Source organism: Zosterops lateralis (genome assembly GCF_965231275.1).
Source record: "Zosterops lateralis genome assembly, chromosome: 21".
Classification (NCBI taxonomy): Eukaryota; Metazoa; Chordata; class Aves; order Passeriformes; family Zosteropidae; genus Zosterops; species Zosterops lateralis.
The window spans coordinates 756,150-781,539 of record NC_139781.1 but is presented as its reverse complement, the minus strand read 5'-3'; the positions used below and the strand labels follow the sequence as shown (position 1 = coordinate 781,539).

General features: G+C 41.7%; 1 protein-coding gene across 2 annotated transcripts in view; it reads left to right on the top strand.

Annotated features, from left to right (window-relative positions):
• The window catches only part of TENM1 (teneurin transmembrane protein 1), a 136,884-nt gene that overhangs the window by 60,863 nt on the left and 50,631 nt on the right, over positions 1-25,390 (top strand). For both annotated transcript variants that reach the window (XM_083876528.1, XM_083876529.1), the window contains 7 exons: positions 6,027-6,146; positions 7,881-8,142; positions 10,668-10,935; positions 14,549-14,692; positions 19,677-19,926; positions 20,804-20,824; positions 24,160-24,392. In XM_083876528.1, coding sequence (XP_083732654.1) covers positions 6,027-6,146; positions 7,881-8,142; positions 10,668-10,935; positions 14,549-14,692; positions 19,677-19,926; positions 20,804-20,824; positions 24,160-24,392 — 1,298 coding nt within the window. The remainder of the gene's footprint in view (positions 1-6,026; positions 6,147-7,880; positions 8,143-10,667; positions 10,936-14,548; positions 14,693-19,676; positions 19,927-20,803; positions 20,825-24,159; positions 24,393-25,390) is intronic.

The window sequence follows — 25,390 nt, the reverse complement described above, 5'->3', positions numbered from 1 at the left end:
CTTCATTCCTTTACCCTGATGCCTGGCATACCTTTGAAGACTGGAGTGTGTGGGAGCAGCAGCCCACGCTCACCATGGTTCCTGAAGTCCTTCCACTGAGCAGTAGTACGGCTTTCCTGGCATTGCTGTGCCACTGACACCCCAGACAGCATTGCCTCCCACTGCAGACAAATTCATAGTTAGTGTGGAGACAGGATCACTGGGGTTCAGATGAGGGTGGCTGCATCTCCAGGGTCAGGGCAGTGCCTGGAGACTTGTGCTGTGCTGTCCCCTGGGGTTTGTCAGCAGCAATCTGCACTGTGCTAGGCACCCCAAAGGCTTCATCAGCCCACACTTTGCTTCATCCTCCAGTCTTCCAGGCTCTTCATCCAGAAGTCAGATATTATTTAAAACTGCCCAGATTTTACTCAAGGATGAAAGATAAGCAGGGTCTCTGAAAGAGGCAGCAGCTACACTGTGCTGCCTCTGTTCAGGAATCTTCCTCTGACATTGCCAATCTGTCATCTTGTGTCGGTTCTTCTCCTGGGGATTAAGATTACTGAAAAAAATAAAGAAAGACAACTGCTTCTACAGCAAAAAACATCAGAAATCTGTGATCCAGCCTATCTGGTAAGGACCAAAGAATGCTTGGGGGGTTTTAAACTCCTTTGGGCAATTGCTGAAAAGTTTCTGTCTAGGCAGATGATGTTAACCAATGGCTGCCTGCACTGATTTTACAGCATTTGGTGGTTCAGTGTGAAATGTTGGAAGGATTGGATGTAATAGTGGCATGTATTTATTTCAGAGCACTGCCATCCATTCCCACTGGTGCTCCAATTTTGCAAAGCCCTGTCTGCCTTTTTTTTTTTTTTTTTTTTTTTTTTTTTCTTTATAAGAAATCTCTGAGACCATTAGGAGGATTAAGGAGAAGACATCTATCCAATGGTTTCAGTCTTCTGATTCAAATGACACTGTGCAGTGTTTTACTGTCCCACAGGTCAGTGGAACTCTAGTATGGGTGATGGTGTTTGCATGAATCTCACTGGAGACAAAAAAATGTTGATTAGATCTTGGAAAGCTATCAAAAATGGTGAAGATTATCTCTGTCTTTCAGACTGGAACTGTTTGGTCTCTGGAATTTTCCAAATAATCTGAAACACCAAAGCTAGTTGTTCTGACAGCTGCTGAGACATCTATCCCTCTGTGTTTGCATCTTGGACTTCAGCTTAGGTCTAATATTTAAACATTTGGCTTACACAATCAGGATGTTGCATGAGCCATGGCTATATACTACACCAAAAATAGTGTTAAGGGGCTACATGTTTGCAAACCATTTTACTTCTTGTTATGTCAAAGCTATGTTATGTGCACTGGGTTTTTCCAAATTCCCACTTAGACTGTGCCATGCTGAAAGGCAGATTAGAGACATTCTGGGTAAAGGAAAATGTATTTGCTTACATCAGACATGGGTTTAACCTACTGCATGTAGCAGGGTGGAGCAGATTAAAATGTTTTTGTCAACTTCTGTTCTCGGGGAGGCTTTTAGCTTGTTTCTTTGCTGAGTTGTTTTTTTTTTTTTCCATGCATGCTGCTGGCAAGTTATTTGACTTTCTGCAAATTGCCCAGGAAAAGGGTCCAGTGTATGGTACTGAATTAATTACCCTTCAAATGCTACTTACAGCAACAATGCCAGCAGGAAGGAACAAATGTACCTCACTAGCCTTCAGCTTAATTTCTCTCATTGAAGATTTTAATCAGAAACGTAATAGAGTAAATGGCATCTTCTGGTAATTCGACACTTGCAAATTGACATGCTGCTTGACAGAGATCCATATCTGAGCCTAATGTCTCAGCCTGAGGTGCTTATTGGAATCTTAACATGCAGAACAAAAGCAAAACAGGAGCAGGTGAGTTGCAGCAGAGCAAGGCAGGATGGTGGTAAAATAATAAAATGCTTTACAAGTACTGAAAGAATACATCTAAAATTTAAACTTCTGTTCATATTTTAAATTAGAGATGTCAGACAAACTGCTTGACAGCAGAGACCTGAGAGTCACAGACTGCTGAGTTCCTCAGTTACTCATGGAATGATCCATGAAGCATTGACAGAGAAATCCTAGTTCTTTTAGGCCCCCTGGAACCCCTGGGAATCTCAGCTTCCTCTCAGAAAGCCAACTGCTCCCTCTGGAGTTGCAGATTTAGCACAGCTTGCCAGGGGACTGGGAACATTTTTAATGCATTTGAAAACACTAAGGCAGCTTATGAAGGGCATGTTCCTGCCCAGCTTCACCAAATTAGAAAAGATATTTTTGCACTTACTTTGGAGTTAAAACCACTTGGAAAGCCTTAGGTCTGGGATTACACAATCACCACAGAGAGGTGGCTGCTGGACAGAGTGTCCAAGTTATTCCTCATGAGGAGGCAAAACAGGGCAGTCCCCAGAGTGGGGAGTAAGTCTGAGAGGCAGAAAGCACAGTGCACTGAGGAGACATCAGCATCTTCAGCGGTTTCTCTGCTCAGATGGAGAGGGGCAGGGAATCATAGCAAGGCCTGCAGCCCCTCTGGGCAGGGGATGGAGGTGGAGGCAAGGAGGCTGAAGGGACATCACTGCAGGCAACACGCTCTGAGAGCTCCAGGAGCTCTGCTGGGGGAAGGAATGGAGTGAGAAGAGGGGGAAGGAATTCCCAGAGAGCAGCAGAGCTGCAGGGAACCCTCCTGCTGGGGACATGGGGCTGCTCTCTGAGCTGCCAGGGCACTGGGAACAAGGTAGAGCAGGCTGGAGCTCTTGGTTACCTCCCGAGCCTTGGAGACTTGTGCTGGTCATAAAGTAATTGAAAAATGTTTTCGTAGCTGCAGTCAATGCCAGAATTAAAGCTAATTCTGTTCTAGTGCTTAGTCAAAGATTTAGTAGGTTCAAAAAGAGGCTAGAGAAGACTCTCCAGCTTAGTGTAGGTCATAAAGAGACATGAAATAATGAGGACAAATGTAGGGACACAGGGGCAGGCTTAGGACATTTAAAATCTAAGAGATTACAGAGAAGATTCAGTACAGATAAATGTAGAATAATGAGGTTTATGTGTCGTTATCACATACCGTAAATATAGGTGGCTTGTAAAATACGATGAATAAAAAAGGAGAATGTTGAATGATAAGTCTCTTAATATTATTTATGACTAATGGGAAGTGAAGTGAATGAACGAAGCAAAGAAAGACTATGGATGAAATAATGGAGATTTTGATGAGCTGTTATCGTACAAATCTGTGTGCTTGATAAAATATGAGGACAAAGTCGTGTCAGAAGATGAGTCTGCATGGAATGAGCAAACAGGAGTGCAAGGATAATGCAATGGGTAATGATTACTCCCAGGGCTCTCATTCTCACACCAGTGTGTGTTGTAAATACATGGAGTGCACTCATAAAGGTATTAGAAAAGAAAATGCCCATCTGGTGATGTTAGAAATATGGGGAAATAATCAAAACAAGTATTTTGTGCTCTAGCAAATCAAAGAGTAATTGGACCTGGTTGTTCTCTTGAGTGAGTCTTGCGAGTCTGTTGAGACAAACAGGAGCTCAGTTGCCTTCAGTGGAGCAGCAGATTTTTGGGTTGCAAATAGGGCCACAACCAATTTACTTCATGTAGAAAACAAAACAGGTGATAAATCAGAACTCATGTTTTGCATACTGGCAGAAATGCAGCAACTCCCACTTCTCTAGGATTTATCAGCATCTTTCCATGGCCTGGGAGCATGGAATTGCTATTAGCAATGAATGGTGTACTCACAAAAAGGTTCATTTTTACCAGTTGCATTTTGTCAAGTCATTGTCAGATGGGTTTGATGACATCACAGTGATAAATCAGTGTCCTGTTAGTAACTTGGGAGAATGGGATCTTAAGAGGGATGTCAGAATGTTGAGAAATTTATGTTCTCCGATTTCTGCATATGATTTCATTGGATTGTGGTCAATTAATCTCTCTAGGGATATTTTTTTAATCATATGTAGTCTCCTAAATAACTTTTGTCTGAGGAGCTATTAAGATTTTTCCTTTAGATCATGTGTTCACTATGCAGCGGGTATATCTGTTGAGGTTTGCCACAATTTTTTAAATTGAGAAGGAAACATAACAATGCCTAAATTTATGCTTGTCATTTATATTGAGTAATTAATGCCAGTTCACTTTATAAGTATTCTATTGGTTTTGACCTAAAATATCTTAATGTTACTAGAAGACTTGTGCATCCACTGTTCCCTCCATTATCTCAATCAGCAGTTCCAGGAAATGGCTGCAGCAGGATCAGGAGTTCCCAGGACTTGGGTTGGTTCCACCAGTGGAGGAGTGTTGATGTGGTGTAGCTGACAGCCCAAGGCAGAAATACTGAGAGGAATTTCAGTGGAACGTGGCTGTGTAAGCCCTTAGAAAATCCCATTAGGTCCTAATCTGTACCATGAGGATATTTTATATTTTATTCCTCATCCTTTGGAGACCTGATTCCTTTATGTTTTGTTACTCAGATGGGTGAAAGGCTAAAGCTGAGACAGAGTAATTTCTCACCATTTCTGTGACTGAGGTGAAAGCAATGGTCTGAAAGGACAAAGGTGGAGGTTCAGACTGGACAGTAGGAAGAGCTTGCCATGGGTAGAGCACTCTCACAGAGGCACTGGAATGGGTTACTTGCTGAGCTTATAGAGTTAGACAAGCATCTGTCTGGGCTGATGGAGGCATGGTTGATGTAACCCCAGGCAAAGGAATGGACAAGATAAAGTCTTGTATTTCCTTTCAGCTCTCATTTTCTATGACTCTGTGATCCTGTTAGCCTCTGATTAGACACACTTAGTAATGAGTTCACTTTCCTACCCACTGACTCTGATGTGTTCTGCTGTGCTGCCATGTCCCAACCCCTACACTGCATGTGAGGATAAAGCAAGTCCAGCACATCCCAGAGGGAATTTGAAAGGGCATCACATGTGGTAGGGGGTAGACAGAAATGTGTGTTACACTTGATTAGGCACCCTGTGAGTTTAGCTGTGTAACTTTCTGAAGCTGGGTGAAACCCGTGTATCTCACTGCTGCCTTATCACATCAGTTCAGCTTTTTTCTAACAGACAGCAGTGCCCTATACCTAGCAGCAGGGAATGAGGTTTCATTCTCTCACAAACCATCACTCCCTAGAGCTGCAGCAAGCTAAATCACACCATCAGTGAAACCTTTGCAGTGCCATTCAGTGGCAGAACAAATAGTACCCCAAAATATGTCAGGAAATGGGAATATATGCTCCCTATACCAACAGTTCATGGGAGAGTCTGTGTTGTCCTTATGACAGAATGCTTTTTCAAATCAATCTTTGGGGCTTGTATGACTTTTCTTCCAAAAATCAAAAGTCACTCTGACAGCAGAGTGGTTCTGTGTGTCTGGGACCAAGCCAGTCATAGCCCAGTTTGTGACTGTAACAGTGTGTCTTTTTCAAAGCGTAGCTAAGGCCTTTCTAGATGCCAGTCAGCCTCTCCAGTAGAGAAACTGCTTGAGAAGAATTCAGGCAGCAATTCAAACTCAAACATCCACACACATTACAAGGCTGGCTCAGCAGAGAGGCAGAGGGCTCCCAGCCCCAGAGCAATTTCCAACAAGGGTTTATTCCATGTGCCCAAGGTGAATCTGGAGCCCAAGAGAGAACATGTGGTTTTTCTCAGTTATTCAGGGGGTCTCAGGTTCGTGGGTGCTACAAGGAGCAGGACAGGGGACAAGTGACCATAGGGAAGACAGTGACAAGACACCCAGCCCCAGAGCCAATGGGGAAATAGGGAAAGGGGATACCATGGGGGGGGGGATGGACCTGCCAAACCCAGAGAGAAGATTGCACGATGTCTGCAAGGATCCATGGGGGAGAAGTCTTTGGTTACACCTGGGAGGGGCATCTTTAATCTTTGCCTTTCCAAGGCGAGGCACTTGGAAATTCCTTTAATGGCACAAGAGACTCCATATGTGACATCAGTGCCCTTCTCACCCTCCTGATGTTTGTAATTGTTGCCTTGGGCTGTTCTGTTGCAGACGGGCCTGTGTCATCCGGGGCCAGGTCGTGGCCATCGATGGGACCCCCTTGGTTGGAGTGAACGTCAGTTTCCTGCACCACAACGAGTATGGATACACCATCAGCCGCCAGGATGGAAGGTTAGCCTTGCGTGTATGGGCCTCCTATGGTTTGGGTTTGTGTAGTCAAGGCCATCTGCCAACTTCTGTACATGTGCAGAATGTTCAAAGACATCACAGTTCTCAGTGTGGCTGGAGGATGACATCTGGCCTTCTGCTCTGGGAGCACAGTTGGTTGGAGCTCTCTGTAGTGAAGGGACCAAAGAAGAAAAAGAAAAAGAAAAAGAAAAAAAGAAAAAAAAAATGAACTGCAGCAAAATTACAGTGACGTTCAAACTCCTGGAGTCAAAATGTGCCAGGTCTGCTGTAACAGTGTCTTCTTGACATTGGAATATTTTCACAAGTCAGGTTTTCCAGGAAATATCCTGTCTTCCCAGGTTTTTTTGTGCTTGTTGTTGATAAGTATGAATCATCCAGATAGTTTATTGAGGTGTCAATGCAGTCAAATCCTTTAGTTGATCACCTGAGACACAGAAGGAAAAGTGGGAACAGACTCTTTCCAAAGACAGATGGTTTAATTGCTGTTCCATAACCAGCCCTGGCTTCCCCTTCTGCACCAGCCTGGCAGGTCTGGGTTCATTTCTCAGAGAAGGTGAGGTTTCAATATATTCTATATTGCACTCCAGGGCTGGCAATCCATTTGCAATAGGGTCATGACTTGCTCCTGAACTTCAATTAAGCTGTTAAGGGCAGTTTAAACCTTCACCCTTCTTGGTTGGATTGTGAATTACAAGAAATCTGAAGCTGTCTTCCAGCAGGGAAAAAGTGCTGCCATTTGTCACTGTTTCCACAATTTTTTTTTTTTCTTTTTTCTTTTTTTTTTTTCTGCTGATTTATAGAAGTAAGGAGCGTGCATATTTATTTTGCCTCAGTTTATTGACTTTCAAATGGCACTACTGAAAGTTAGTAATTATCATCTCCTCCTTATGCTAGCCTGGATAAAGTTGTTGCATTAAAATATGCTACCTGTATTTTGCTGTGAATGTAATCGGTGTCATTTGGGAAATGTGATGAGATATGCATAATTAAGTCTGACTTCTTATCACAGTTTGTTACCATCAAAATCCTCATAATAGATGCATTCAGTGATACAGAGAGTGAAGTAGCTATTTACATATTACCTTGTGTTGCCTGACTGAGGGTGTCAGAAACTCTGGAAATTGAGACTGTGCCTGGTGCCTTCTGTGTCCCACTGCTCTGCAGCCCAGATGTGCTAAAGGTTCTTCACAGCAGCTCCCAGAGGATCACCCTCCTTGTGTTCAGCAGGGAGGTTGTATGCCCAGTGTACTCAACCTTCTCCTCCTGCTGCTTTTAGAAAAAGGAAAGGCTTATGTTAATAGACCCAAGGCCTAACAGGCTTTAAGCCTTCTTATTCTGCATGCTCTTCCTGCATAGATGATGAGTGACATCCTTTTTCTGGGATGGGAATTTCTTTTTATATGAACCAAAGCAATTGGGTTCACACTTGTGTTACAGATGGCTCATTAGTTTGATGTTAATTGTTAAACAGAGGGGACAGAGTGCAAGTAGCAGTGAAATTCTGTGCCTTGGTGTTGATGCATGCAGGGAGAAAGCACACAGAAGTAAAGATGCTTTGTGGATACCAAGGTGATGCAAGGAATGTACACTTGAATGATTTCTCATAATAAATTAAGAGCTGTAATAACAAACAAGGATTTTGTTTGTGATGTGATGAAAGATATGGTAATGTGATGGAAAAAAAAAAGAAAAAACAATTTGTTTTCTCTTTTTCAGTTTTGACCTTGTGGCTGTTGGAGGAATCTCTGTTACTCTGGTTTTTGACAGATCTCCTTTCATATCTGAAAAAAGAACACTTTGGTTGCCTTGGAATAGATTTGTCATTGTAGACAAAGTTGTAATGCAAAGAACAGAGTCGGAGACCCCATCTTGTGACATCAGTGGCTTTATCAGTCCAAATCCCATTGTTCTCCCCTCCCCCTTGACAGCATTTGGAGGGTCCTGTCCTGAAAGAGGAACTGTTATTCCAGAGCTACAGGTAATGAAAAGACTTTTAAATTAACAGTTTTTTCTCTTAGAACCAGGTTTAGACAGTCTTCGGAGACAGTGAACAAATAACTGCTGTTATGTCATTCACTTGACAGAACAGCACCAAAGCATATTTATTTAGTGCTGTTTAACAAGATGCTGTTGTCTTTATTATTTCTTTACTTTTTAATATTTAAAGGTGCTTTATTTCTTACCTTCAAGCAGAAGAAGGTGGGGAATGCTGACATGAATTATTATTGAAACCCTGGTTTGTTGATAATGATGCACAAACCCATTGCTGGTTGCAGATGAACAGTTCAACTTCCCAAACATCAGTGTGAGACACAATGCTTGGAACATTCCTAGGGGTGTTTTATCTATTCACAGCTGTCGTGGTTTGAAAGCAAAATGAGTGAGAGGCTCCAAGTCAGAGATACAATTTAATAAGAAGAAAGGTAAAAAGGTAAAAATAAAATAAAATAAATGCAATAACACAAAAGACCCCTGACAGAGTCAGAACACAACCTGAGCAGGGTGGTGGGAGCAGTCCAGGTGAGGGGCTCTTCCTGAAGCAGTGATCCCACAGAAAGGTCTGGGAGCTCTGCTCCTCTGGGAATCCAGTGGGTCAGGGCTGCTTGTCCTGTCCCAAATCCCAGATTCTCTCCAGGTGGGAATGCTTGGCTCCTCCCCCTGGGCATTGGGAGCATCTCCCAATGGGATGAGGAGTGTGCAGTGGCTCCTTGATGGCCCATTAAACAGAGAGAGCTCCTGGAGGGAGTTATCTGTGAGTCCTGGGCAAGGCATTGATGGGCCATTGGCAGAAGAGCCCAAAGGAGGGGCCTGGGAAGACACTGCCCCACTTGGTTTAACAGTTCATGAAGATGGTGATAGAATAAATACTTTGTGTACATCCTACACTGCAACCCAGGACAACAGCTTTATGTCAGAATCGTGGGGTTTATTACTTTCTTTCCAAGGTAGAACAATTTTAACATGATCTTCAGGACTTCTTTTTTAATTTATTTTTTCTTGACACTCCCTTAAGTCTTTAAAAAAATTCTAATAATCTAATAATTAACTGTTGTTTGACTTGTTGTTCTTATAGTGTTGAGTTTCATTGTATGTTCTGGGAATTGAGCAAAAATTAACTGAGAATAATAGGAGATAGAGATATATTCACATGTATTAATGCATGAATATTTCTTCCTGTTTTTCTGTTACAAATGGGAAGGAATGTCAGATGTATGACAGAGAGGGCAGCTGGGATGTCAGCAGGAAAGAAGGGGAACGCTGCAAATCAGGAACAATAAAGGGAGCAGGATTTCCCTGGCAACACCACATTTCATATGTTGAAAGGACAAGTGCTGGCAGGCCTCCAGCTGTACTGCAGCAATGCTGTGACAGTGATACTGTTGCAGTGTGTAAATAAAATTGGTTGAAACTGAAGTAATCTATTCTTAAATAAGGGAAATTTAAAAACTGGAAAACATAAACAAAGCAGTTTGTCTTTTTCCAAGCATGATGAATTTAACATTGTGACAGGTTGATTCATTAGTACAGGAATGCACTGACATCATTAACCTTGTTTTAAGCACAGTCTGGTTTTCAGGTGGCTTTTGAGTGACTGTGGTAGCCCCCTCCAAGAAGCCATTCTCATCTCTTGCTTGCTCCTTCTCACAGTCTGTCCCAGAGCAGCTCCTTTCTCTAAGCTCAAGTCCTTTTTGTAGCTCCAAGGCCCACATCATTCTAAAGGTCAAGGCCAGATTTCTTTGCTGCCCTGACCAGCTCAGAGCCTTTGCAGTCCTGGCTGCTGGGGGCCATCTCCATTGCAGTGGGAATTGATCCCAGCCTGCAGTAGGATCCAAGCTTGCTTTAATCCAGGTTCACACAGCAGGGCCCTGGGGTCTGAGCTCACCCCGGGGGATTTACCTGTGAGCCAGCTGCCTCTGCTGCTCAGCTGTGTCATCTCACTGCTCTGTGTCCCCACTCAGGTTCCTACTGCTGCTCCTTCCCACACCTGCCCCTTCCTGCTAGAGCTTGGCCTGACTGCACAGATGGTTAAGCAGGAAGGTTTTTCTTCCTCAACACTCCCAAGTTAAAGTTATTGTCTCCAGAGCAAGATAGTATCTTAACATCACAATGCATATTATGTTAATGTTAGGTGTGTGTATATTTAAAAACTTTAATTGTATTCCAGTTAAGTAAACCGAGTAATAAAGACAAGGTAAAGCTGCACAGCTTGTGTGTAAGAGTATGTGCAAGGATGCAGTATTCACTCCCCAGCAGAAAAGAGAAAAGCATCAGAGGAAGAGGCTCTTTATCAAACAGCCAGCCTGCCATCCAGTCAGTTGGCCAGGCGGTGTCTGGTGCTGGACATTTTGTCACATACCTGACACTGCTGAAATAAACCCAGTTCTTTCAGTGGCGCTGTGTTCACATCACAATTGTGAAACCTAAAATAATCACCTGCTCTCTTGCTATTAAAATCCTGCATTTTTCTTGGCTGTAGATACAATGATGTGTTTTTTTCCCAAGGTGGTCCAGGAGGAAATTGCAATTCCTTCGAGTTTTGTGAAGCTCAGTTACCTGAGCAGCCGGACTCCGGGGTACAAAACTCTGCTGCGCATTATTCTGACCCACACGACCATCCCTCCTGGAATGGCCAAAGTCCACCTGATCGTGGCTGTTGAAGGTCGTCTGCTACAGAAGTGGTTTCCTGCTGCAGCCAATTTGGTGTACACATTTGCCTGGAATAAGACAGATATTTATGGACAGAAGGTTTCTGGTCTGGCTGAGGCAATGGGTATGTAGAATCACCTTGATGTAAGCAGAAGCATTCACATGCATCAAGCCAGGAAAATATGGCAAATAAATTTTGTTGCTGCTCCTACATTCTTTTAAATCAAATGCCTCTTTAGCTGAAGTCACTGAAGTGACTTGTATGATTTCCCAAGAACATTTATTTTCTTGTTCTTCCAATGTCATCTTTCTAATTGAATCAATTTGAAAATTCCCTTTTCCCTCAGAGAATGGTTATGTACTAACGGCATTATATTCAGCTGTCTCTGGTTTTGAATGTTATTTTGAATATGACCTTCGGTGTGTCATTGTTTGTCATTTTTTGGCTGTGACATTTAAAATGTCATTTCCGCTTAGGGTTTGCAAAATTCAAACTTTCGGGCATCCTTTCTTACTACATTTCATGTCCCCAACAGTTAAAACTAATGGATTTGTTGTTTAAAGATGTTTATCCAAAAACCATCATGTTTCATAGGCTTTGTTCAGCAAGCAGCACAGGCTATTCTGAGAATTGCTACGGAAGTGCTGTCTGTGCAAACACATTTTATTTAGCCAGCATTTTTCTTTCATTAATTTCATGATTTGCTTTTTTAAGGGCTTTCTATTTTTTAATTTATTTTGATATTATGTTGTTTAATGGACTAATAGATGCTTTGTATTAAGATTACTTATTTTACAAGCAAAGCTTAGTGTTGTGAATGGAGCCCACTGAGATCTGTAGCAGTTCTATTTGCTCTTTATGACCAGGAGCAGTGGCAGGTCAGGCTGAGGCAGGAGCAGCAGGGGTGATAAGGAATATTCCGTGCCTCATTCCATGTCTGCAGGTGCTGTTCTGAGGGGCAGGAGCTTCCCTTGGCTCTGTGGTGTGCTCCATACAGGGAGAGTGCAGAAGGTGCCAGGCAGGCTCTGCAGCTCCCAGCTCTGCTGTGGGACAGGGACTGTGTGCCCACACAGCTGGGCTCTGGGGAGGCAGTGGGGAAAAGGAGCATTACAGCATTTTCCTTGTCAGTAGAGCATTTTCCTTGTCTTTTATTGTCATTAGAGAATTTTCTTTGTCATTTCTTCTCTGAGAATGATGCATAGACAGACAGGGATGTCCATAATGGTCATGAGACCAAACCGTGGAGTGCGATTCCATAATGGAATGGGCAAAGGAAAGGGTCAGCTGAAGCTCTTCCCAGAGCTGTGGTCCCACTGTCTCCCTAAGCACACACAGCACAGGCTGCTCCCTGCAGGGACATTCCCACCCATGGCCACCACTCACATTCACTGGGTCATGAAATGAGCCAGATCAGGAACAAATTCAGCTGAAAACTGAAGCAACCAAGGAATAAGTGATACATTTTTGGCTTCATTAGTTTCCTGATCTGCTATGGATGCTCATGCAGAAGCTCAGGTCTTCTCATTCCAGCTGTAGCTCACACATGGCATTGGCCTAAAGGAGTCCAGACTCCACCCTTGGGTGCCAGGTCTCCAGAACTGCTGCATCTCCTGTCAAACTGACCCCGCACTTCTGGCTCACATCTGCACAGGGAGGGCAGCTTTGCTGGGGTCAGTCAGGTGCTGGCACTGCCAGCAAGGTTCTGAACATCCCAGCTGTGGCGTGAGGCAGGGAGCACCAGGGACCTTCTCACCCTCCTGAGATACAGGAGACCCTGGGAGGGGCAGATCCAGCCCTGACCCACTGCTGGTACCAGTTCTGGTTGCTGGTACCAGTTCCGCTTTGCTGATACCAGTTCCTGTTTGTTGGTACCAGTTCCGATTTGCTGGTACCAGTTCTGTTTGTTGGTACCAGTTCCCATTTGCTGGTACCAGTTCTGGTTGCTGATACCAGTTCCCATTTGCTGCTACCAGTTCCCATTTGCTGCTACCAGTTCTGTTTGTTGGTGCCAGTTCTCGTTTGCTGGTACCAGTCCCTGTTTGTTTTAGCAGTGAGTGAAAGTATCAAGTGAGCTTTTGGCACATATTTGTGCAAATCCAGAAATATTCTAATATTTCTAATATTCTGATATTTCTAATATAGAAAACATCTGACTGTGAAGTCCAGTACCTGTCCAGACTTTTAAACATTGTAATTCAAATCCACAGTACCTCATGAAATGGGACTGTAGTTGGCTTCCCAAATTAGAAGTAGATGAGCTTCATGTGTTTAAATATGAATAAAGCTTACACAATAGTGCTGGATAACAACTTTTAAATTATTTAATTGGTGCTTAATTTTTTCTTTTCCTTAAAGTTTAGGTTAATTATGCTTCTTTCCAAATACGAGGGAAAATCTTGATATTTTAAGTGCATTACTAGCACACTTTGTTAGATTCCAATAAAGCTTTATTTAATTTGGCACACTGCAGTTACTCAGGGATCTTTATCTGCATCCATTACATGAATTTTTTGTCAAAAATAATTTTTTCTGCCGGTATATTAGCAATATTTAATAATGCATTCTGTTTCAGTTTTCATTTTACTTAAATTAAATTGGAGCAGGTTGAAGTCTTGGAAGTCAGGATTATAACCATCTGCTTTTGGTTTTCTAAATATTATAAACATCTATATTTTTCTTGGGGGTTATTGACAGCACTGATCACATAACCAGTTACAGAAAACAAGACTTTCTGAGCATATTTCCACATGTAAATGGTTCTGTTTAAACTTGTTGGAGAAATGTTTGCTGGCATCTGTCCAGTCCTCCAGCTCCTCACAAGAGGCCATTTTCTCACAGTCACAACTGAGATGACAAAGCAGCATTTTCTGTTCTGAATAAATAAGCATCCTGTTAAAGCTGGTCAAAATATTTTGATTGTTTACCATAATGGAATTTAGGTGGTATTAAAATTATGTATGGTTTAAGTAAAATATACCTAAAGGTGTTACATAGAAAAAGTGAAAAGAAAAAAAAAATTAAAAACATTTTTATTTTGGAAAGGTTGAAGTATTTCAGTATTTCCTGGGTAAAACTATGGAATTTGGTGTCAAAAAATTTTCCTCTATGAATGAGTTTCACTGAAATCAAGTAAAGTTAGAGATAAATAATTTATTTGAAAGATTGGTGTATTACAGTTGTCAAAAATTATGAACTTCTGTTTTGTTTTATGGAAGTACTAAAGGAGAAGGGTTTTAATCAATTTGAGTTCCAAAGACCCACCATCCTTAGGGAAATTCAAGATTTTTCATCAGGTATTTTGGTAATGTGCAAGCCTGTTAAGATAAATTGTAATTCTAGAAATTTTCAGCTTGTCAATCCATTTCTGCCTAACTATAATTTTTACAGTCAGCAAACAAATTAAAACCAATTTGTTTTAGCATGGATTCTTTTCTATTTTAAGCTGTTAGTCAGATAATTAGCAGAAATGCAATAAACAATCAAGTCAGGAGTCATTGGAGGAGATTTATAACTGATACCACATACAGTTTTCTGCTTTGAAGCAGTAGTAACTATAGCTGTAATAACATACTAATCTCTTAAAACCTTTTTTCAGAAAATACCATACAACAATAGCAATCAGGCAGAGGGAAATTAGTGGCATCATTACTTGAGAGATGAATCCTGGAATGAAAAACTGCCTGGCAGTTCACAGAGAGAAAGGTGGACTGAGAGATCTTTAATTATTTGTTTGCAGTGTCGGTGGGATATGAATATGAAACGTGTCCTGATTTCATTCTGTGGGAGAAGAGAACAGTAATCCTGCAAGGCTTTGAAATGGATGCTTCAAATCTGGGTGGCTGGTCTATAAACAAACACCATGTACTAAATCCACAAAGTGGTAAGTCCCTCCTTTATTAACTCCCTACGCAGAAGGACAATACAAATTTTAAAGGAATTAATTGTTCAGATTTTAAGTGTTACACTTCCTAATGTGTAATCCTCTTTGAGTGTGCACCCTCGTTTGTTGAGAGCTGAACTGTAAATGCCACGTGAAAGGCTATTTTTACTATTGTGGCTCCCAGGGTTTAGACATTAATATCACTGACTTGCCGTTGCTGACACATTATGGTCGTTTGGGTGGGAAAAGGGCAAACTGATTTGGGTTCATTCTCACCCAGCTGGTACAAGTGCCAATTTCGGGTCAGCCTGTGGTGTGTGATATTCTCAGTGAAGTGTCCACAGCCCTGATTCACCCTGTGGCTGCCTCAGTTTGTGCAGCCCAGCCCCAGGCAGGCACAGCCCAGCCCTTCAAACCCCACAGCTTTGGGGCTGCCCACTCTGGGGGAAGCACAGGGAGTCCCTCCTCAGGACAGGCAATCCTACACACTACAAAGCATTAGTCAAAAAACTGTAAATGCTTTTGGTGTCATATCAGCCCTGCAGAGATCTTCTCCAAGCATGGAGGCTTGAATATTTTTCCCATTGCTTTTATTTTATACCTGGGGAGGTTTCTTTTCTTCCATGCACATCCATGATCGGGAACTAGTGGGACTAAATTATTAAAACAATCCTTGTAGATAAATTATGGTAACTATATATGGTTTTGCCAATAAACATATATCTCGTTGTCCAAGAGAAGAGAAGCTTGAGGTCAGATTTTAGCACTTGTAAGTCAGCAGAGTATTGGATTCAGTAAAGTTCTCTCAATTTGCTCCAGCTGAGAGTCAGTCCAATAAAATCTATTTCCATCTGCAAAGTTCTCCTGATGAAGATTCATGCACAGATGTCTGGCTCTCAAGTTTTACAAGTTCTGTTGCTGAATGCACAGCTACAGTATAAATATTCCAAATACAAAAGGTCATATTTAGTTTGTAAATTATCTGGATTTCTGTTTTGATTTAAAATAGTTTGACATTTTAAACAGCAATTCTTTCATTCCCTGTCTTACTGGTTTGTATAGATTGTCTCTTCTAAATGCCAGCTATTGACATTTAACAAAGAGAAATCTGACCTCAGTCAGCTGAGCCCCCAACTGTGAGTCCCATAGTCAGCTCCTTGGTGCCAATTTACCACTTGCATAGTTTAAATTCAAGACTAAATTGCTGGCAGTAACTCCAATTTATATGACTGTCTGCTAACTGCAGCGGTTACTACTCCAATTCACCCCGTAGGCACTCACATGTTCTGAGGTTTTGTAAAGCACACAATCACCATCCAGGATTGCTGTCCGTGGTGACAAACTGCTTCCTGTCCCCATCCCGGCTGTGTGGCTAGGAATGCGAGGGGGCCCTGCCCTGCCAGCCCCAGCCACTCCTGGGATCAGCTGTGCCCACTGCATGGGAGGGGATTGCAGCTCCTTACTCTGCTCCTCCTCCTCACCTGTCCCTGCTCTCCAGGCACCATCAGCACTGCCCTGTCAGCCCCAGCCACTCCTCCGATCAGCTGTGCCCACTGCATGGGAGGGGTTTGCAGCTCCTCACCTGCACCTCTTCCTCACCTGTCCCTGCTCTCCAGACACCATCAGCACTGCCCTGCCAGCCCCAGGCACCTCCTCAGATCAGCTGTGCCCAGTGCCTGGGAGGGGATGTGCAGCTCCTCACCTGCTCCTCTTCCTCACCTATCCCCGCTCTGCCAGACACCATCAAGGCTGAAGTCAGGGAAAGCTGCCAGACATCCCAGCCCACGACTTGCAGAGACAGGAGGGAAGGAGAAGGGCACAAGCACCTCTGCCTTGAGATGCAGGGTCTCTCTTGCCTGCAGTTTGCATTTCAGATGTTTCATCCCCAGCCCAGGTCAGGGATGGTCACAGGTTCTTCAGGACTGTCACAGCCTCTGAGCACCCACACCTGCCCCAGCCAGGAAAGCAGCCAAGGGCTCAAAAACAATTATTGTAACAAAGCTGGTGCACATCTACCAGAGCAGCCTGTGGGCTGTATTAAAATAACAAAAGGAAATAATGAACTCTGGTAACCAAAAGGATAAAAATAACAAGTGTGCTTCTGGTCTTACCCAGAAACAAGTGAGCTGCACTTCCATTTCAGATATGTAAAATGGGCTTTAAATAAGGACAAGAATATGATTCAAACTAGAATTATGTATTTCAGGCTTATCTCCATGCCACCATGACTGATATGAAAAGCACTGAGTAGCCTTCTTGAGTATGAATATATTAAGATTTTTCGCTTTTTAATTAAAGCATCTCCTCTGAATGTATGAAGAACTGCTCTTTTTAGAATGATGAAACTTTTATGATTTCGAAACACTGCCACTGGATTAACTACAGAAACATCATTGGAATATAACATTCTCTGCTGCAAATTGCAATTTTATTTTCAAACTAAAACTAGAAACACTTTGCTTGATTTACTAGTCCTAGAGAGCTTATATCTGACTTCAGCTCTTAAGCCTGGCCACCCAGCAGGGCAGATACTGTGCACAACATTCCTGCTCAGAGCCAGGGTAGATCTTCTTTCCCTCCCCAGAAGGGCTGCTCATTTTAGAGAAGGTACAAAATCAACTGAGTAACAAGAAATAGATGCAATTTTACAGACTTGCAATTCATAGTAGTGTGGAGTACATGTATTGACATGCAGAAACCTTAGCAAGGGAAAACTGTGTTCTACTGCCTGATGTAAGGATTTACAAAAATTAAAAATGATGCCTGATTCCAGCAGAACTGATGTGAAATCACAAATACTGTTCCAGTGTGGCTGTCACTGGAAACTGAGTTTTTTTAAATGTAAAGAGTTTAGCATCAGTGTGGCTGTTGGGTTAACAAAGGATCAGATCCTGTTCTCAGCTATACTCCACTACTCTTTTTCCACTTCTTTTTCCTCATCAGTTTGATCACTTCGAATTTGTGCAATGATTTGAGTTTTAGGTTTTTTTGGTACAAGGATTTTGTCAGTTTGGAAGATGATCAGGGTATTTCCCATAATCAAGAAGAGAACAGATACCATAAATATTAGTTCCTACACTGAGGTCTTTTAAAGAGACCTGCATCTCATGAATACCAATGAATGTGCTGCTAACTGATTTTTCAGGGTGTTATTTGAATTATTTTTTTTTTTCTGATGGGCAAGTGCACTGATTCCATTTTTATTTATCTGGGGCAAAGAGGAGTAGTTTTAGAGGGACTTTATGCTTTAAGGTGATTTCAACCCCAGAGCATTAATCAACTAAATTTAAAGCAGCAGGTCAAAAGCTTGATATTAAGCACACACTTATATTTATTGACAGCAAAAGATATTCTCCAGAGCCCTAATTATTTACTGGCATTTGTAAGAGGGTGTTGAAAGATTACCTTAACATTGTAATTTCAGACAAAGAGCAGCATCTTCATTTCATAGTATTTTTATCCACTGCATAAAAGAGAATATTGCCATTTATTTTACAGGCATATTTCCAGGATGCTTTTTTTAAGCCATCATTCAAACAAATCTATGCATTCTGTCCTCTATTGTTCATAAGTAATCTTTTTTAAATATAATTCCCTTCAAAATAGCTGTGGTAGCATTCACTAATTTCCAAGGCGAATTTTATCTTCGGATTTAACTGAAAGTCACAAAAAATAGTTTAAACAAAAGTTGGTAGAGACAATACATAAATACATTTGCTGCTTTTTGGGAAAACTCAGACATGTCTCAACATGTACTTCCTGCAGTGTCTAGAATATTCTCATTTCCCAGCATGAGTCCTCCAGAAAGTAAATTCCCTTGTGTTTGTTCCTTTAATAGTGCCAATTTTCTGATGAAGGACTGGAGCTTTCAAGGGAAATGTGAATTTTTGGACTAGGATCTAAAAGAGTACCTATCTTCTGTTTGCAGTAGCCAAATTCTTGTAGTAAACTGTCATTTCAAAGATACTTCTTAAATATATTACCACACTGTTACTTAAAATAAACTTTAAAAATACATCTTTGTACTAGTTGTGGTATCACCAACCTGGTGGAGACTTTGAATACTGCATACAGTGCTAGAATGCACTGGCTTAGCCTTTGTGGCAGAAGGGGGGATATTATTGCTGGGAAGACACTCACTGGTGCCTCACTTTTGCTCCTTGACTCTTAACTTGGCTTTTCTGCACTTGGCACCATTTTCATTTCCCATGAAGGACTCACAGCTGAATCTGAATATTGATTTTGTACTGCCACTCGGTGCTCCCTTGAGAAAAATGCATAGTGGTCCTGCTATTAATCTCCTGTAATTAAATATTCAAACTGCCTAAGAAATTCCTCTGCTACCTAATAAAAATTTATGAATAAAATGAATATTAAAGCAGTAATCCCCAAGAAATCAGATAGCACTGCAATTAGCAGTCAATTTGTTAGAGCATTAACCAACCATGAGTTCTCCTCCTGATGCTGGCTTTAAAATAGCCACTAGCCACTGCTGAACAAAATGGTGACAGTGAAGACTGGGATGCACAAAATTGGAAAAGATTTGTGGATGTTGCCCTGATTTTTTTTCAGCCTTCTGATGTTTTGCATTTCTGTACTTGAGTTCTCACGCATGTAACATAAACGAAGAGTAATGTTTTGAAAAACTATGCATTTTTTCCTGGGGGAAGGACAAATGGATGGACTTCTAACTTGACCAGTGGAGTCAGAAAGATGTAACCTAATTCATAACCTAATTGCTAATCAAGTTCCAAACACTGTTTAAACCCTAATCCCAAAATAAACTACTTTTTTCTGTTTGCACAACTGGACAGTATGAGTGTGGTTCTTTTGTGTCTGTCTAGTGACAGTGGAAGTCTTTAAAATTATCAGCTGTTTGTTGCTATTTTGATAATGTGGTTTTCTAGAGGATGTTGTAACTCAAAACCACAGAGTAGTTGAAATGCCATATTTGGTTATTTTTGTCTCTGTTCTCTCCCGTTAGGAATTGTGCACAAAGGGAACGGGGAGAACATGTTCATTTCTCAGCAGCCTCCAGTGATCTCCACGGTGATGGGCACTGGGCACCAGAGGAGTGTGTCCTGCTCCAGCTGCAATGGCCTTGCCCTCAGCAGCAAACTCTTTGCCCCCGTGGCCCTGGCTGCTGGCCCTGATGGCAGTGTCTACGTTGGGGACTTCAATTATGTCAGACGCATCTTCCCCTCCGGAAATTCCATTGGCATTTTGGAGTTAAGGTAGAAAAATAATCTGCTTTCTCTGGTCCATGTGCCTAATCCTGCCTGTGAAAACTAGGGTGGATTTTTATCCCTTGGGGCTTGATGAAGTAGCCTCTTGTAGTTGGTTTGTGGCCATGTGTGTCACCAGCTATCAAAACAGAAAACTTCCATTTACTTCTAGTCATCAGTTAAATAGGATCTCTTAAGTGGCCTTTAGAACAGGCCTTGCATAGTGAATTTCTGCAAATTGCAGAATTTATTTATTAATAAAGCTGATTTTTCTTCCTGTGAGGTTTTCCATACGTTGTCTCCAAAAGTTAAAATATACCATGATGCGTATTTTTGCGGAAAACTGCATGATTGCACAGCAGACATGCAGAGTATCATGTCAAGTCACAGCACTGGGCCTGTAGACTTGCCATGTAATTAGTTAATTAATTAATTAATACAATTCCACTGTTCCTCATGCAGCAGAGGCTGTGGCTCAGTTTGAGCACACAGGAGCAATCCTGGCATCACAGAGTGCCAGGCTGAGCCTGTGCTGCCCTTAATGATCCCCCTGTAATTATCACCTCAGCTTCCCATTCCCTTTGAGGGACACAGGCAAAGGCAGGAACGATTTTGGATATTAATACATGAGATTTCTCTTATTTAACATCCACCTAGCTAATGTTGCTGGGAATGATTCTGTGTGCTGTTCAGAATTAACTTGGCAATGAGTGGGCAGTGCAAAGGCAACAGTTTGAGAGAAAGAAACACCAAGTAAGAGGATAAACAATGTTTTGTTAGTGGGATACAGGTCTGTGAGCAGTCAGGCAAAGAACGCAGTTCTGTCAAGGACTAACATTTCTTATCTTTTTCTTTCCTTTTAACCTGACCCAATCTGCCTTTCCAGAAATAGAGACACAAGACACAGGTAAGTAAAATGTAATAACTGGTATGTGAACCATGTTTGAGGACACAGTCTTACAAAAGTCCTTTTAGAAGTCTGAGTATAGAGAAACACTCTGAATTTAATAAATATAAATTGTAATAAATACAAATGTTTATCAAATTCACTTTTGTTTATAGTACAAAAAGTTTGATTAGTTCCCCTTGAAGAAGTAAAGTCTCCCTCTAAAAATCAGTTTGCTAATCACCAAGAGGAGATGGAGAGTTTTAAACCTGAACACTGAGAATACATGGTGTCTGACTGATCACAGATACAGGATCCAAGGAAACAGGAGTTCCAGCTACAAAAAAATAGTTCAAAAGGCTACAGAAACCCACTGTACTTTAATGGGCTGTGCTTCAGAGGTTCAAGCATAGCACGAGCTTTAACAGCTGCCAGGTACAGAGTGCAGAGCCCAGAACTGAAGGTGCTGTGTCAATGCTCAGTTTTCTCCTCCAACCAAAGACAAAGCAGCGGCTTTCCCCCTTTCCAGCTGGCATTTCAGCATTGCAGTTTAGGGATTTCTGTAAGGAGTGAACGTTGCACACTCGGCTCCTGTGACAGACGGTGAGGGAGGGAGCTGGTTCCAGCAGCCCAGCTGCAGCAGTGATGCTGTGCTACAAAGGGACAGCAAGGCCCTCTGTCTCCTCAGAAATAAACTTCTGAGTGTTCCAGTGCTTAAATGAGACAAATAAAGCAGCACTAGCACGATATGAGACAGTAACTTCATGGCATGGTAGGGAGCAGAGTGTGGACTGAACTGTGTTTACAGCATGAGAGTATTGGCTGGAATTGTTCACTTCAACCACAAGACTGCTGTTGAATGCTGGAAATTATTTACCAGGTTATGTCACATCTCATATATTTCACAGTTAGAACTTAAAACTAAGAATAATTCCTAGCTGGTAAGTGCAAGGTTCCACTGTTTAACTTGAAGGGTTGTTTCCACTTGCTTTAAACTGACCAGTATCTTTGTGAACTAAATTTCTCTATAATGCATTCAAAACACCAATCAGTTTTTACATTTAGGGGTTTCTTTTGTAAACTAGATTTTTTTAAAATACCTGTTGACTAGTATAAATTTCTTGAGATGAACTTCAACCTTAATTAAATATGACAATATTCAAGTACCTCAGTCCTAATAATTACAACAATAATGTCTCTGTCACTATTCTGTCCAAGTGAATTTTGTAGAAAATTGGCAATAATTAAATGTAGTCTTTGAGGTGATAGGGGAGTACTGGACAGTCCCACTGCGTGCCATTCTCCTGAGGCTGAAAGGTCACACTCCTGGTGGAAATTTATAGAGCACTTAAGGAAATATGTAGGAGCAGCAGGTAAAAGATGGCTCCTGACAGTCCAGGCAGAAAAAGGCTTCAAAATCCAGGTCCTCTACACAGCTTTTAGCCTCCAAAAGAGTTCTTTTTACCACATAAAAAGACAATACTGTGTGAAAAGGGAGAGTCTGACAACCAGGAAACAGAAAATGCCCCTGATCTTATTTTTGACTGTTTACAAGCACCTTCTCACATTTGTTTTCTTGTCATCATGATTGTAATAAGCTATAGCAAAGCTATTTAACTGGTAAAAATGGAAACTAAACTTTGAGAAAAATACAGAGAAAAATTTAGTACAGAATAGTACTGAAAAGATTAATTTTAAATCCTAGCCTACTTCATGTAGTTTTCAAAAGGCTAATTGAAATCAACTCAGATTTATATCTGATTTCAATCTTCTGCAAAAATAGCATTTTTTTAAATGGTGTTCCATTTTTTACCAGTACTCTTCCAGCATTTTAGTATGCAAGGCTTTAAGCATAAACATGAAGAGTTTTCTAACAGCTGGTCTATTAAATGTAACGACAAGGATGACAGAAAATGTGTCTACAAGGAGAATATAGAGTGACCCCTGGTTCTCTGCAGTTTCTGCATACTGAACAACATGTTTGTTTAAAATCTAGAATTCTCCTTGCAACTTTTTTCACAGAAATGTTTTATTTCAAAGTCATCATTTGTCTGGCCAGTCACTCCTGACCTCCATCCTGAGAGCAAAAATGATTCTTGATATTTTCCACAAACAAATTTTATAGTGGTGATACTTTGGCATTAATTGCTTTTAGCTCATCCTCTTACTCATCTTTCATCAGAGCTCTGCCTTCTCATTCCCTGTAGTTCCTAGGACTGGGTTTCACATCTGCTCCCCAGCTCTGGGAATGTCAATGAGCACTGTCAAACCCACCACAAACAGAGCTGGCCCAGATGAGAGGAGGAACTCACTTCACAACTTTGTTGCAGAAATCTTAAGTGTTAGTTAATTGTACCAATATTAATGAAATATATATATATATTTTAAAAAGGGGGAGGTATTTTTTACAATATTTTTAATTTAACTGGGCATAGAGAACCCATCCTCTTGTCAGAAGTCCCCTCCTCTCCCTCAGAGAAGCACAGTAGTTGTTAAAATATTGTCTGAGCATCTCAGCTCTCAGCCTGTGCCTCTCTCCCACCATTTCAGTAACCAACTGTGTGACTGAAAGGATCTCTGCCTGGGTTTTTAGCTGGGCCCCACTGCAGGCTCAGCAGGCTCTGGACAATAGCATGGTGTGCCATGTGCTCAAAAAATAGCTTCAAAGTGGAAATCAACTTTGCACTAAAAAGGAGCCTAAAGTCTTACTGGATAATAAAATGCAGCCCAGTTTTCAGATTAGAATTTATGATCCCCACCATTTAATTAACATATGTAAATATTTTTTAAAATAACATTTTATAATCTCAATAAGGCAGTGACAGTGCATGAATTATGGTGCATTAATTCATGCCTAGTTGCACTGACAGTACTTGGCCTCCTGCCTTGCTACTGACAATGGAGTCGGCATGAATTAAGGCACCATATTTCACACCTTCATATTTCCTAAGGTTTAGAAACAGATAAAAATAACCAAGAGTAGGTATTTGTGCCCATCCACAACAGCCTGTGATTCACTTTGCTGCAACTCATAGATTTGAGTGCCAAGAGTACTAGGAGATATCAGATACAGGAAAATTATCTTGCCTTTGATAGTAATAATTACAACTAAGCTGAAGTTACTGCAGTTAGCTTTATCCTGAGTGGTTTGGTAGTGGTGGGCAGCTCCCTGACCCATAAGTCACTGCCCAGGCTCTGTAGCAGGACTCTGGTGGTGTTCTGAGCTGCTCTCACATCTCTGTCATCTTCAGATCACTGAGCTGATGTCTGCAGATAAGTAGAGTACAATTGTTACGCTGCCACAGAGACGAAAAAGAAAAAACAATTGACTTTGCTGCTCTTCTCTTCTGTTTCAGTACAAGTCCTGCACATAAATATTACTTGGCTGTTGATCCCGTGTCAGAATCCCTTTACTTATCAGACACCAACACCAGAAAAGTCTACAAAGCCAAGTCTCTCACTGAAACCAAGGATCTGGCCAAGAATGCAGAGGTGGTGGCAGGAACAGGTGATCAGTGCCTTCCTTTTGACCAGAGTCACTGTGGGGATGGAGGAAAGGCCTCCGAGGCCTCTCTCAACAGCCCAAGAGGTAAGAAAAGGCATATCTGGGTACTTAGTGCCACTTCCTTTCATTATTTAGCAACTGAGGTGAAGCTGGATGTACAGAAATGTGTCTGTGGCCATCCTTTAACCAACTGTTAGGGCAGATCTCTTCACGAGGCTCACTCATGTCTGCAGTAAAGCCAGTCCTTCCTGAGGGACTCCAGCCTGAATCCTCTGATTGCTCTTCCCTGTGTCACAACACTCCTCTTTCATTACCTTTCAATTGCAAGGTGGCAACATTTAATTATAGGTAACTCTTAAACAAATTATATGGTTTCAAAGGCAGTTTTTTAGATTTTATGCATCAGGTGAGTGTTGCAATGACAACAGTGTTTACTCATACACAATAAATCAGGGCTGTTCAACTCAGCCAGCAAAATCGAGTTTATTTGGAACTCTAGTTTGTCTTTTCTTCTTGACACACTTAGCAGAAGATGAGCATCTCCCCTGCTGCACACGAAATAAGCATTTTACTGCAGCTGCCCCGTCCGAGTTCATGCAGTGTTGTCACAGGCAAAAGGCAAGTGAAGCCTGGAATCCCCACCAAAGGCACCATGAATCCCCTCACAGTGTGCACTGGAGCTGTGATAAACTCTCAGGATTTGGGGCTCTGCAGCAGCTGCTCAGGCTCAGCTCCCAGGAAATCCCTGCATGGGCTCCAGGGAAGGGTTTGATTCTTCCTCCTCAGCTAATAAAGGAAGGCTGCACATCAGCAGGAAATTAGAATCTATATCCAGGTCGAAATGCCTCTAAGACAAGCAAATAATCCTGGTTTAAGGTTTAGCAAGAGACACATTGTAATTGTAGAGCGACTTTAGCGGGTCTTTAATGATAGGAGGTAAGTGTGAGGTAAGTACAAAGAATTTCAGGCAGCTAATGAATGTCATGAATCACTGCTAAAAATAGTAGAAAACAAAGGTTTTCAGATCCTTTATCAGGAAAGTGTGGTTCTGGGAAAGTGTTTTATTTCTCATTACAATTGAT